Here is a 15,012-nt window from a genome sequence, read left to right on the forward strand (position 1 = left end):
GCTTCTCTGGGCACCCTGTGCCAGCGCCTCAGCACCCTCACAGGGAAGTGCTTCTGCCTTAGATCTAACCTGAACTTCCCCTATTTCAGTTTGAACCCATCACCCCTGATGAAGAGTCCCTCCCCAGCATTCAAACATCTGTGGTTAAATGCGTAAAAATCCCAGGCATTCCAGAGCCTGTCATCATACATGTGCACAATAACACATTGAAACAAAGAATAACCAGGATCTGCACCTGTAAATCCCCTCTAGCAAGCGTAGCTCTGTATTTATGCTACCTGCAGTATCTCTGAATAGCACAATCAAAGTGTTTCAAGTCATCTCTGGTCCTACAGCAGAAAATGAGGAACAAATTCCTGGGTCTGTATAAAGCTCTTGTTGCTAAACACTGCAGAAGGAGAGGTGCTGGAAACCCCACTGTAAAATCCCATTTGGATTTGCTCCCTGGGTTTTGATAGAGATTAGGGACAACTTGGGTAGAGAGTGGGGAGGGCAGGTGGAAGTGATGGCAGAACAGTCTCCTGTTTTGTTTTATCATGGGTCCTTACGATGATTCAAAGTCCAAATCACTGTTAAACGTAATGCATATTTTCATAGAGCCAAGGACAGTGAATACCTTTTCCTTCCAGATTGGTACTTCAAATAGAAAGCACGAGAGATAAGCACTGCCAGCAAGGAATCTAAAAATATGTCTTCTTAAGCTTGATTAACAAGCTAATAAAACGCTATAATAAGAAAAAATCCAATTAAAGCATCTTGTGTGCTTTCTCTCAAACAGAAATAAAGAACCCAAGAGAATGGTAAAACTTTGAAACTTCAGTATGATCCAGATGACGGCTTTAATATCCAAGCCTACAGTACATCAGTTTTACGCTTTCTTTGACTAGCTGTCCTTTATTTATCATCTCTGATGTGTGCTGTCTGGAATTCTCATCTTTGATGAGTTTTGTTATTGCCTCGGAAGGATAACACCTGAATTTAAATACAGATATTGAAAAACTCAGGCATTAGATGGGTTATAGGTACTTGATTCAGAAAACCTGTAGGCCTCTGGTACAACACACAGGAACAGTGAAATACAGACAAAACCAGGAAAGAAAACTCATCCATCACATACGTAAAGTCAGAAATCAAACTAGTTACACTTGCCTTATCATTGATGTACAAAGGACGGAGGACAGAATAGGAAATTAATATTGATATTTACTCTTTTTCAGTATTTGGTACCAGAGGGTAACCAGAGGACATGTGAGCTGTGAGGACACTGGAGAGCAACTGTAAAGGACAAAGAGTTGGGAAGAGCTGTAGATTTGGATCTGGATGAGAGGAACCTGCACCACAGGGAACCCCAGCCTGTGCCTTGCAGAGCCTGGAGGTGAGCAGCACGTGGGCAACGGCTGGTAGCAGCCTGCGAGGAAGGAAGTGCATAGGAGAAATGCCAGGTTCCCCAGAGGCACAGAGCAGGGCACAGCAAACAGCCGCAGGGCAGGGCCGGTTTAAACAGGGTTGGAAGGGAAAGAAGCCTGAGGTTTTCGTTTCAGGGCCAGCTGTTATTGTAAAACCACGGAAACCGTCTATTTTAACTTAAACCGCACTCTGCCATCAGCGAGCATCCAGGACAAGCGCATCCCATCTCCCTCTGGTGGCTGGTCCATAGAAGTCCAGCAAAAGCTTGTCTGCCAAAATGCGTGCGCTCGGCTCTGCGTAAAGCCCAAACCTTCAGTTCCCTCTAAATTTTAGACTCTGGGGCTCTTACAAGCAAACCCGAAAATGTCTTAGTATGCATTTGGTAAATGTATATATAGTAAAATGTCTTAGTATATAAATGTCTTCGTATACATTCACAGGCATCTCCTTACACACTTTTCTTTGCACAGTTCAGTGAACAGTTTGTGTTTAACTCTTTCTTTCACGTCGTAGCTCAAGCCTTCACTGAAAAGCAGGAAATACTGCATGAGTTTTCTCCTTAACTGCCCGGAGCACTTCCCGGATGGATGCTTTTCAAAACACTTTCCTTTGATTTCCTGGTTTGTCTGTTCTAATTTGACAGCCAGGGAACCAGCGTACACAGAGATTATGTGGTGTCCACAACAACCTGATGAAGTACCTGCCCAGGGCTCTCCAAGACTACGTTAACAACAAAAGCTTCATTGACTTCAGATGTTTCAGACGGAGCCTGTAAAGACTTGCCTTGTTCTTTCCAGTGGTGCCCTGCAACAACACGAGAAGCAATGGCCATAAACTAACACAGGACAAGTTTCACCTCAACATGAGGAAGAGCTTCTTTATGTGAGGGTGTCAGAGCCCTGGCACAGGCTGCCCAGGGGTTTGTGGAGTCTCCCTTTCTGGAGCCATCCCAAACCCACCTGGACACGTTCCTGGGTGCTCTGCTCTGGGTGGCCCCGCCTTAGCAAGGGGTTGGACTTGGTGATCTCCAGAGGGCCCTGCCATCACTGATGGTCCTGGGATTCTACACTATACAAACAATGGGTTGCCCAAGGAAGCTGTGAATGCTCCGTCCCTGGCAGTGTTCAAGGACAGGATGGATAGAGCCTTAGGTGACATGGTTTAGTGTGAGGTGTCCCTGCCCACGGCAGGGGGTTGGAACTGGATGATCTTAAGATCCTTTCCAACCCTAACCAGTCTGGGATTCTATGGCCTTGCTGACGTGGAGGAGGAGCTCCGTGCTCAACACAGAAGCTGGTTGCTTAGGGTGGTGTGGAACCCCACTACAGGTCAGACCAGCCTTCCCCTCCTTCACCTTGCCTGCCCACTTACTACACACCCGTGGCTTTTGCAATTAGCAGCACCGCTCATTACTTTTTATTCAACACTGGCAACTCCAAAATCCCTCAGTTCTGATGTTTGTACTTTCTGCAGCTTTTAAAGGTTTGGCATCCTTTCCCCACTCCTTTTCAGATGTAATGGGGTGTCAATTTGTCCTCACAAGTAAAATCTTTGGGCCCAAAGTAATCTCTGGCTTCAATACCAGAAAGTGCACCAGATCCCATGATGAAGGAGTGAGTAAGCCTCCAGCTACAAAGGGCAAAACAGCTATCCAAGGTATAAAAGAGGCAAGAAACAAGGCCAATTTTCTGTCTGCTGCTTCGGTAGCAGGGATGAGCAATGTGGGACCTGCAGCCTGGAGGGAGGAGAACATCAGCCCAGAGAAAGAAGGAAAGTCTGGGTATGCCCATCCCTGCCGAGGGCTGTCATGGCTTCCGAGGACACCGGCTGATGCAGTTTGGCTCCCCAAGGCTCTGATGATGTGATAGAGGGTACTCTCAGTATATCTGCAGATGACACCAAGCTGGGTGGGAGCGTTGATCTGCTGGAGGGTAGGAAGCTCCGCAGAGGGGTCTGGGAAGGCTGGATCCATGGGCTGTGGCCAATGGGATTGAGGTTCCACAAGGCAAAGTGTGGGTCCTGCACTTGGGCCACAACAACCCCCTGCAACGCTCCAGGCTTGGGAAAGAGTGGCTGGAAACTGCTCATGGGAAAGGAGCTGGGGGTGCTGACTGACGGAGCTGAACATGAGCAGCTTGTGCCCAGCAGCCAGGAAGCCACCAACATCCTGGCCTGTATCAGCACCAGTGTGGCAGCAGGGCTGGGGCAGGGACTGGGCACCTCGAAGCCTTGGCAGTGCTGGGAACAGGTGTCCTGGATGATCTCAAAGGTCTTTTCCAACCCAAGCACGGAACCTTCCCAGTGACCCGCACCCGCAACAGCGCTCCCCGCTAACCAAGGGCCGCTCACGCCGGCCGCACCGGCCCCTCGGGAAGCCGGGACGCCGCAACGAACCCGCCGTCTGCACGCACCCGCCTGTGGGCGTTGTGAGCCGCCGCCCGCTCCCACCCCTTCACGGGAGAGGCTGCGGCCTCCTCCACAGCCCCGCCGCTTCCCGCTTCCTCCCGGCCTCGCGGCGCTGCCCTCCCGCCGCCGCTTCCACTCCTGCGCACTGGGGCGGGCAGCCCATCGCGGCCCCCAGGGGAGCGGCTGCGGCGGGGGCGCCGCCCGCGCTCGCCGGGCAGGATGGCGGCTGAGGGCCGGGTGCTGGCGCCGCCGCTCCGCCCGCCTTCCCCCGGCGGCGGAGGGGCCGGAGGCCCCGGCGCGGTACCAGGGCCTCTGCTCGCCGCTGAGGTGCTGGCGTTGGACGATGAGGAGGACCTGGAGGTGTTCAGCAAGGTACGGAGCGCGGTCCCCGACGGGACGGGGCAGGAGCGAGCGCGGCCTCTGCCCGGCTGCCCCGGGCCATGCAGCGCCAGGCGGGGCACCAAGGAGGAGGCACCGGGACCGCCGAGCGGCGGGGGCCTCTGTGCTTGGGCACGGCGAGGGGGTGAGGGGGTCCTGGTGTGTGACAGGATGTGTGGCACCGGGGACAATGAGCAGATGCGTTTCCAGTGTGTTTTAACGGGGTCTTACGGATTAAATGTGCATGTTGTTCTGTTTCTGTCAATGAAATGCACCGTGAGATGAGCTGAGCAAGTCCTGACTGCGCTTACCTTCCATTTGCCAGGTGATCGCTGTAACCATCGCTTACGTTTGGCATGTGCCAAGTATGTGTCTGTAAATGTCGATGCATTTAGTAGTTGCCGTTGTATTTAAATATAAATAAGTAGTGCCAGAGTTTTCTTTTAAAAGACGAAGGGAAGCCCTGCTCCTTTGCAGAGGTGGTTTGAGAAGGTCACGTCTGTTGTTTCGATGATGAGAATAAGGTGAGTGTAACTGGTGAGGTATTAGGGTCTATGTTTCACAAGCACACAGGGTTAGCTAGCTACATGGGCACAGGCTTGCCAAATTGCTCATTTTCATTAAAGCAGTAAAGTGAGGCTACCACGTATATTGTTTCTTATTTCATACTGATTTGGCTAAGCTGAGACTTACCCCTTGCCTTCGCAGCCCGTAAGGAAAGCATGTCGTGGATCTGTTTGCCTTATCAATGCCAGCAGCTGAAATATAACATAAGGACATGCAGAGAGCGAAGGTGGAAAATATATATATATATAGGGGACTAAGGCCCCATTCACCTTCTGAGGCTTCTGAACTGCTGCATGACAGGATGTGTGGCACTAGAGAGATACATTTCCTGTTTGAAAATGTGACATCAAATTATTTTCAGGAGGTCATACAAATTAAAGGTGCATTTTGTTATATTTCTGTAAACGAAGTTTATTTTTTGTTATGCATAAATATAGACATTGCAATAGGAGCTTTGTTCTTAGGAGCTATGTAATTAAACTTTGACTGTAGTAAAATTCCTGGATTTTAAGGCCAGAAAGGGCTATTAGGTGATTTAATGGTCTGTAACAAGCACGAGGTCAGGCTAAATTTCACGAAGCTATCTGTGTTTTTCGGAAGCATAACTAGGGTCTGGCTAAATCATGTTCTCTACTCTTGATTCAACTTCAAGAGATGAATGATTCACTGAACTTGCATGCAAAAGTGGTTCTAAAATATGATTTTAGTTGTTTGTTTCTTCCTTTGAATTCTTTTGCTTTTACTAGGTGAGCTCAGGCAGTTGTGCATGCAGGTTATGCTGCTTGCTTGTCGTGAGCAATGCTCCTTATGAATCAAAGATAAAACCAAGTGTAGTTGATGTGAGTTACTGGTGCTGTATGGCAAGTGTCTATATCTTTAGATTTCTGCTACCTGGATTATGCCAAATACTTCTTCCTTATATTAAATCTTAACTGCCATTAATGCATGATGATAACTTATTCCTGCAAGCAAGAACATCTGTCATGAAATGTGAAAACACAGCATTCTTTCCAAAGCCTGGACACCTGCATGTGGTGGCTATAGATAGACCAGAAATTCAGGCTTTGCTTTCAAGTGCAATTTGAGGGCTGATCTTTTGAGCCAATGAAAGAAAATCTGTGAGGTTCATTGGGCATTACACCCCATTTTTGTTCATTTTCCATGTATTCACAGGAAACTGACAGCCTAAATGGAGCTTCAGACTAAGTTTTGTAAACCTCATTTTTCCATAACCTACTGTTCCAGGATCGCCTTGTTTTAAATTGTATCCTAATGGGGTTTCTCATACCACTGTCTTTAAGGTGGTGGTGGAGCATTTGCAGCCAAGGGGGACAGTGCAGGGCTCGGTGCTTGTCACTGACATCAACTTCATCGTTCTCAGTTTAGTCAGTGAAATGTACCAGCTACCAAAATGGTGAAAAATGGGATTCTTAAAGCTTGTCAACCTCAATACCAGAAGTTATTACTCAAGATGTAAACACAAGGCTTTTATTTTATGAACATTCGTAGAGGTTTAACCTGAGAGCATCAGAAACTGTTGATCCGGTATCCTGTGACATAGCTCAAATATTACAGACTGTCATCATTGGAGTCCTGGTTTCGGCTGGGATGGAGTTAATCTCCTTCCTAGTAGCTGGTTCAGTGCTGTGTTTTGGCTTTAGTCTGCCTTATCAACTCTGCTAAAGCATTCCATGATGTGACGTGCAGTTCGCTTAATCCTGGTTTCCATTACCATCAAAAATGTTCTGGGTACTTCTTAGCAGAGACAACTTCTGGGGTGGAGTTACGAGTCACACAAACACAGTGTTTCCAATCTGCTTTCTTCCATTAGCTTCGAAGTATGGAGTACCACGCGTATCTATTCCTTTGTTAACTGATACAATTGACAAGGCTGTCAGCACTTTGGTTAATCCTTAAAATCTTCAGCAGCTCTTCTTTCAGACTCTGTTTCACAGTGTTTGTCTCCATTTCATATTTACAGGAAACTTAATTAATGGTATTTCTGGAAATATGCCACTTAAGAATTGCATAGGGGCTAATTTTTCTTCTATAACAAGTTGATAAAGGATTTGAGACTGACTTATAAATTATTCTTTTGCCCAAGGAACTTGTCTGTCTCATGAATCTCTGCTTCTTTGAAGAATGTGCCAACAATGAAGCTCTTCTCTTCTAAGACAAAGTCTGCCACCACATCCTTTAGCTCCAGACCTGCTTTGGATCCCTGGGCTCAGAAGATTGCAAGTTCTGGATCCTCCTTGGGAGGGGTGGATGAAGGGAAGCATGGATAAGGCACAGAGGCACATTGAGTCAAGGATCTGTGCTCTGGGAAGGACTTAATGTGATCAGGCATTGGAACAGGCTGCCCAGGGCAATGGTGGAGTCACCATCCCTGCAAGTGTTCACACACCGTGTAGACGAGGCCCTCAGTGCCATGGGTTAGTGGTGGCCTTGGCAGTGCTGGGAATGGTTGGACTCCATGATCTTAAAGGCCTTTTCCAACCTGGTTGATTCTGTAATTTTTCTACAAAGAGCTGAGGCTCAGTGGTGTGCTCAGCCTACTTTGAGGCTGCTCCTGCTATATGAGTGTTTTCCTTCCCTTATTTTGGAGTCTTACTGACTGATTGCAGCCAAATGTGAGAGTGAGATACAGTAACTGCAAGTATTAGAGGAAGGAGACCCAGAACAAAGCCCTCATGCTGCCAGGAGCTCATTGATTTTCTGTCTGCTTGGTCTTCTGGCTGGTAAATGAAAATCCATTAACTTGTGCTAATCGGCACATACAGCTCTGCCAAAGGGCATCTATACAGCCCAAGAGGTAGAAGAGTTGTCTGTCTTGTGCCACAAAACTCCTTCTGCCCTTATCTGTATGCACACAAAACCAGAGTTCCAACCACAAAATTACCACTGTATAGAAAACAGTCACCTTTTTTTACTGTGTTTCTGTGATGACATCAGACTTCTGTCACATGAACTTCAAGAACTACTGGATTTAAACCTCAAGTATCATAAGGACAAAGAGAAACAGATGCTTGTTTGAAACTCCCATGCATTCATTCACGTGCAGATGAACACTAGAGCTGTATTACAACAAAACGGGTTTTATTGCCTGTGTTTTGTTTCACAAACCACATATTCATAAGCCCTCCCGATCAAAATAGACTTTCAGAAACCTGCTTGTGTAGAGCAATTTTTAGTAGCAACCTAGCAGGAGGAATGGGACATTAAGATATTAATGACCCATGGAAAATGAGAAAATATGAAGCACATTTACCTTGATCCAATTTAGGCCTTGCAGAGTCCTTATTCCTTAAGTTATATGGCCGTTCAAATCCCTTAGATGGTCACAGGCATTCTTCTTTCCCTGGAAATTTCCTTTTGTCTCAGTACTTTGGGCGGCTCTGAACCAGCAGTCCTCATTCTTCATGTAGAAGAGCGTGTCCAGTTAGTGCTTCTCTGTCATAATCAGGACAGTGCTGGCTGGATACCAGTATAGAAATGGTGTAGGAACACACTGAGTAAAAGAAAAATGCCTGTCAGGTGTACAAATACATATATTTGTATAATATTTAAAAAGTAGTTGTAGTTTTGCGTCTTGTTTTTGTTTCCCTGTTCAGAGAACTGCACATAAATGATAGGAGGAGAACTGGTACATCAGTGTTTTCCAGGCATGATTCCCAGTATCAGTTTCTGCTCTTTATTTATGGGGGTACACTGATAAATATACTGATAAATACAACATAAAGGAGAGAGAGATGGCAGTCAGCAGGAAAAGAGCAAAAGAGAATGTGTTCCAGGGGAAGTTTTGATCCAGATGAATTCAAAGGGAAAAGACAACTTTCAGCAAGACTAGCAGCACTGCTGTGCTCGTCACTCCCATGGGATTGGCCTTGGTATAATGCTGTGACTCTATTTTGTGTGGACTTGCAAGTTTCCACGCCTGGCATTTGAGTGGGTTTTTCTTTTCTCCTTGCTCCGTTGTTAGCAAGGCACCAGAAAGGGCAACTCTGTGCAACTGGGTAGTTAGTGTAGTCTAACTACACCTTTAGAAAACTTCAAGATGAATTGTAAAGTTTGTTATGAAAATACTTCATTGCATTGGATATATTAGGAGAAATGTATAAAATGCATCAAAAGGAGCATGAGAAGCAGGTCAAAGGAGGTGATACTGCCCCTCTGCTCTCGTGAGACCCCACTCTCATGAGATACCACAGTGCTGGTCTCCTCAACATAAGAAGGACATGGAGCTGTTGGAGCAAGTCAAGAGAAGGCCATGAGGCTGAGCAGGGGCTGAAGCACCTCCCATATGGAGACAGGCTGAGAACGTTGGGGCTGTTCAGCCTGGAGAAGAGAAGCTGTGTGGAGACCGACAAGGATGCTGGAGAGGGACTCTCCATCAGGGACTGTAGTGATAGGACAAAGGGTGATGGGTTCACACTGAAACAGGGGAAGTTCAGGTTAGATCTAAGGCAGAAGCTCTTCCCTGTGAGGGTGCTGAGGCGCTGGCACAGGGTGCCCAGAGAAGCTGTGGCTGCCCCATCCCTGGCAGTGTTCAAGGCCAGGTTGGACACAGGGGCTTGGAGCAACCTGCTCTAAGTGTGAGATGTCCCTGCCCATGGCAGAGGGTTGGAACTGGATGAGCTTAAGGTCCTTTCCAACCCAAACCAGTCTGGGATGCTATGAAAATAGCTGATATTTAAAGTATAGTGATCTATTTAAATTGCTCTAATTTGTTATTTTTAATGACATTCATTTATTATGCTCTTTTATAGAGTTAGTTGATTTAATTCATTTTCCTTATCACTGCATCCTACAGATTTTAGATCAGTAGATCTCATCTGAACTCATATCTAGGTAATATTTCTTGCCTGTTCCCATTTTCCTCTCTGTTTCTCAGCATTTGAGTAATAGTCATTGAAGAGACTGAACAGCAGCAGCTGCTATGGGGACATATTCTTAGAGAGCTGTGGTGGAAGTGGCTGATGCTATCAAAAAGTGGTTTTTCACTTCAGCAAAACTGTGGTTTGGCTTTTTCTTTGAGAAATGAAGCAGCAATTTTGTCCTGCTCCTTCCTGGTTTTCTTTGTGAAAAAGATGATGTCTCTGTAAACATTTTCCATTTTGAATTTCATATTGAAATAGATGCAAACTGAAGCATCCAGTTCTAATCTGTGATTCAGATTTTGTCTTGTTTTCTTTTAATATCATCATTTTTTATCCATCCTGGTCAGGTTAATAGAGATAATAATTCAAACTTCATAAGTCTTGAATAACTGGCTTCTACCAATTTTAATCAAGCTGGTAAGTATCCTACTGGGTGCGTGGATTCATAACTGATTTTCCTACGCAGTGGTGAGTTCTCTTTCTTAGCTATGCTTCACATTCTTCTCAATGGTGGCATTTTGCTTTTTCATCAGTTTTAGAATAAATCTCATTTCTTACCTCCACACTGCAGCAAATACTGAAAAGGAGAATGGATTTGCCATGTACTATAGAAGTCTTCCATCTGCTCTACATTTTACATGGTTTATTTGATTATTTAAAAGCTTGCCATTTTGGCATCTGGGACATATGTGTTTGTATGTGTGTGTCTGTATACAAAGATGTATTGAAAAGGATGTTCTGTTTTATCTGTAGGATACATCACTGGCTGAGGTAAACTCATTCAGTTCTTCAGTGCCAATATCCCCCTCATCAATGATAAACCAGTATAAATTGGAAGATGAACCAGAATTAAGAGATCTCTTCATTACAGTCGATGATCCTGAAAGCCACATTACAGCCATCGAAACATTTATTACTTACAGGGTAGTCACAAAGGTAAGAACCTATTCGTGGCTGTAACGGTATACACTGCTAACAGTAGGAGCATTTTCACTCCTCTTCTTACCATTCTCTGCAATATTGTTAAGTTTAAATTATACTCTGGTTTTGCCATGAGTTACAGACCACTAAAACTGTCTGAAACTCTGCAGTAGGTTCTGGAAAAAACTCAGTGTAAGTCTACATACATCAGTGCTTAAGTTCTTTATGTCCCTGCCTGTGGTGGGGGGGGGTGGTGGAACTGTATGATCTTAAGGTCCCTTCCAACCTAAACCATTCTATCATTCTGTGAGTCTATGAAAATAGCTACTAATTCTTCCAGAGCAACATCAGTTCTGTGTGAGAATAACATATTCTGCTTCAGCAGGAATATGAAACAGCAGCAGGACTGATTCCGTTTGAAGCAGAATATTAGCCCAAGTATTTGTGACCTTTGTCTTGCTTAAATGTGACCAGCTACAATGTCTTTTAATTCAGTTCCTTTCTAATTGCAGTGTCCGCTATCACATGAATGTTTGTTTCCCATTGACAGTTGCATATGATTTCTGGGGAAGTTGCCATAATTGTGCAATGTAAAAGTAAATCTTAGGAAACAACCAGGTATATTTTTAGCTGTCCTGAATGCAAATTATTGATGAGAAAGAAGGAAGAAAGTCAGCCTTGTGAGACCAGCTGGTTTCTTCTGGGATTACCAGCAAATATTCTGCAGGCTGCATGTTGAGGCTTGCACTGTTCATTTATTTTACTTTGCGTTCCTTTGAAAAGATTCATTTAAACCCGAATTTCCAAATGGGAATTACTCATCCTTAAATATGAGGAGATATCAATTCTTCATGAAATGTTTAAAGAGTAGGAAGAGAGCTATCTTCAGGAGATTGCTAGCAATCATTTTTGCTTTATGCATGCTTTTGGAGACGAGAGAACATTTTCTCTTCAGGCAAATATGGCAGGGCTGTAAGGTGGATTGCTTTTGCTTTTTTATCTCTTCTATCCTTTCTTATCATATTTAATTTGAAGTGCTGGTTGTTGATGATAAAGTAATAGCATTCCTCCCACATACCTCAAAGAATTCTTATTCAACCCTCAAAAATGTCGAGTACAAAAGCATGTTTGGAGGTTTGTTGAATTTACTTGCCTTGCGTTATAAATCTCTGTGCAACAATGCATGTTAAACAGCACACTAATGAAAATACGGGCTCTTTGTGGCTTGATTTGAGAAGATAGAGCACTGATAAAATAAATGTCATGGTCTGACAACTTTGCAACCCTGTAATAAGCATTTTTTCCTGCTCATTAAAGGTTTGTTGGCAAGTTCTAACAAAGGTCTACAAAACTAGAAGTGATAATGGAACACAGAGTCCGTTAAGCAGTGCAGGAAGTGTTACTGCTATGATATGCTGAAGTTTCCATTTCTTGAATGTGGGGATTGTTGCCTAGTGTCAGCAAGTCCTGAGGATGTATGGCAGCTATTTGGGGCTTTTATTTGGAATGCTAAAAAAATGGACGTTCCTCACTGGTGGATTATTAATAACTTGCAAAGAAGTGCCCTAAAAGTAAGGAACACAACCATGATTACTGAAAGGAAAACACCACACTAAAATAATGATTGAAATCTTTTGAAACACTGTGGGAAGCTAATATTGTAAGTGACTCTTTTTACAACAAAACTTTGATTTCTTGCTCAAATGAGATGTGTTTTATCTCTTCAAGTAGTTGATCATTGAACTTTAAGAACCAGCAAGCAAATAGCACAGGCAAAATAGAATCACAAGTATTCAGTTTTCTTTTAAATCTAATACTATTCTGTTCTTCTTTTATTTTTTGGCACCTTAACCTAGGCCTGTTTTTTCTGCCTCTGTTTTTCAGACATCCCGGGGTGAATTTGACTCCAGTGAATATGAAGTTCGAAGACGGTACCAGGATTTCCTTTGGTTGAAGAGCAAACTTGAAGAAGCACATCCAACACTGATTATTCCTGTTTGTTCAATTATTTGTTAAAATATTGCTTAAAATATTGGTTAATTTATTTGTATTTGTTTATAAGATGGCTTCAGTGTTCTATGGAGATGCTTGAGGGCTTTCTTCAGTTTCAAACTCAACCTCTTTTTATTAGTTTTACATGTATGTGATAATTAAAAATCCCATAAAGGTATCCCATAAATACCCATAAAGCTATTATGGTTCTAATTGTGCCATTTGCAGTAATTTATGCCCTTCTTTCTTAGTTGTACTTGTATTCTTCTGCACTGTGTGCTAAAAGAGCCATGTTGTTTTAGCACCACTATTGAATATGATAACTTTATAACAGTTTGGGGTTTGTATGGTGGATTTTATAAGGTTTTTTTACCTGTTTTTTTTAGTAAGTTGAAGAACTGTAATAATACCCATGATATTATGCAAAAGGTATAATCTATTTCTTCTTCTTTCCATAGCCATTGCCTGAAAAATTCATCATGAAAGGAATGGTGGAACGATTCAGTGATGAATTCATTGAGACTCGAAGGAAAGCTTTACATAAATTCCTGAACCGCATTGCTGATCATCCAACTTTAACTTTTAATGAAGACTTCAAAATTTTTCTTACTGCACAGGCCTGGGTAAAATGACTTTAGTTTTGTATTTACAGATGTGTGAAACCACGTCTTGTGTTAGTAGAGTATATCAGGAGTCTCATAGTGTCAGTAGATTCAATAGTGTCCTCCCACAGCTTGTGACAGACGTGTCAGAAGAAGACAGGGGATTTATGAAATATTCATTCCCTGAGATAACCTTTTCTTCTGTGCTTTTGGTACATAAAAACTGTATTTATTGTTACAAATTGTGTTGCTATAAATATTGCTGTATCTTCCATAGCAGCTTTTCTTGCCCCATTTTGGATTTCTATGTCAAATTCACAATATCTCAACTCTGCATGCTTTTTGGTATACAGATAAGCTTCCAAGATGATATGAAAAGTGGTATTTAAAATTAATTCTTGTTTTGGCATGGCACTGTCTTTTTCATCTGCTTTTCTCAGAAGAGATACACTAGTCTCATAAAACTCAAATACAGCCTTTGAATTTCCTGTTGTAGTTTTGCATGATGTATCCAGTTGAAAATTGAACGTTTGTACTCAGCAAAAGCTCTGAACTTCAGCAAAGCTTATTCTAACAACACAGAAAAAGAGTTAAGGAAAACAAAGAGATGGATTACTTCTTCCAGTAGGAATACTGTTTGCTTTTCTCAATGACTTATTCCTGCAATCATTACCTCTGCTTGCCTGTCAAAAGGCTAAATTGCAAACCAGCTACCTCACCCTAAGGAGTGAAAGGGTAAAGGTTCTTGGGAGAGAGTGATAACACAGCACGCTTGTGTTTGCTCAGAAAGCTGAGCTAATAAATGCACGTGACAGGAAGAGTTCTGACACTGATCTCGTAAGTTTAAAGTAAAGATTTCTATGCTAAAATAAAACAACGCATGCAGAGGTTTAAGTAGTTTTGTTGGGGTTTTTTTTGAAGAAAAAGCTTTAAAATATGTGTTATTTTTAGAGAATTTAAAAGAAACTACTTGGAAGTAAACACTTGTTCTGTCTTTAGGAACTCTCCTCCCACAAGAAGCAAGGTCCTGGTTTGCTGAGCAGGATGGGACAGACCGTCAGAGCTGTAGCATCCTCAGTGAGAGGAGGAGGAGTTAAAAATCGTCCTGAAATGTTTACAGAAATGAACAGCTATATGGAAGCATTTAGTCAGAAAATCAATGTACTTGACAAAATAGCCCATAGAATTTACAAGGAAGAAAGGGGTAAGTGGAAAACAAGTATCAGTTTTATTGATGAAAGAAATTAGTATATTGGCAAAGTAAATTAGTTTTCATTATGCCAGGCAAAGTTCCCAGCAAGCAGGAGAAAGGAGAGATGGGTGTTTCTATTGTGCTTTTCATAATGGTTATTGTTTTGGCAGCCCTTCAAATTAGTTTGAGTAACTTGTTAACAGGAAGAGTTTTAACTTATCATTGAACTACTTGACCAGGAACTTAGAAGAAAATGTAGCAAGTTTGACTCTATTTTTTACTTGTGCTTTTTGGAAAGCTGTGTGACCTTTTGTTTTGTACTTTGAGTGGAATGTGAACAGTCACAGTTTTCTGGGCTGTCTCATACTGGCATAATGCTGTCTAGAGTCCAGATCTCTAAACATTTCTTTTCTGGGTTTCATTCTGCACCTTTTTCCGTGTCGACCAAGGAGATTTTAGGGTTTTTTAAATAGCTTTACCATTGGCCGTAATTTCTGTTAGAGTTTTCTTAAGAAGGATAGCTTAATCTCAATTTTCTCCTTAAGTAACAGCAGTTTGCACCTCTTTGGAATGTTACATTTCTGACTTTCTGAGATTAACCCTCATCTCAGACTAGGCCTATTCAGTAGAACTTCCACTGGTCAGCACTTGAAGGGATTTTATTGTC

The 15,012-nt window shown here is 43.0% G+C and overlaps 1 protein-coding gene across 1 annotated transcript in view; it reads left to right on the top strand.

Annotated features, from left to right (window-relative positions):
* The first annotated feature begins 3,972 nt into the window (after window positions 1–3,972).
* The window catches only part of SNX7 (sorting nexin 7), a 28,179-nt gene continuing 17,139 nt past the window's right edge, over window positions 3,973–15,012 (top strand). The window contains exons 1-5 of the mRNA XM_062606183.1: window positions 3,973–4,185; window positions 10,392–10,574; window positions 12,444–12,554; window positions 13,010–13,174; window positions 14,153–14,357. Coding sequence (XP_062462167.1) covers window positions 4,033–4,185; window positions 10,392–10,574; window positions 12,444–12,554; window positions 13,010–13,174; window positions 14,153–14,357 — 817 coding nt within the window. The 5' untranslated portion in view covers window positions 3,973–4,032. The remainder of the gene's footprint in view (window positions 4,186–10,391; window positions 10,575–12,443; window positions 12,555–13,009; window positions 13,175–14,152; window positions 14,358–15,012) is intronic.

This window comes from Pezoporus occidentalis, unplaced genomic scaffold, assembly GCF_034315485.1.
Source record: "Pezoporus occidentalis ecotype Australia unplaced genomic scaffold, CSIRO_AGI_Poc_V1 ctg94, whole genome shotgun sequence".
In the NCBI taxonomy this organism is placed as follows: Eukaryota; Metazoa; Chordata; class Aves; order Psittaciformes; family Psittacidae; genus Pezoporus; species Pezoporus occidentalis.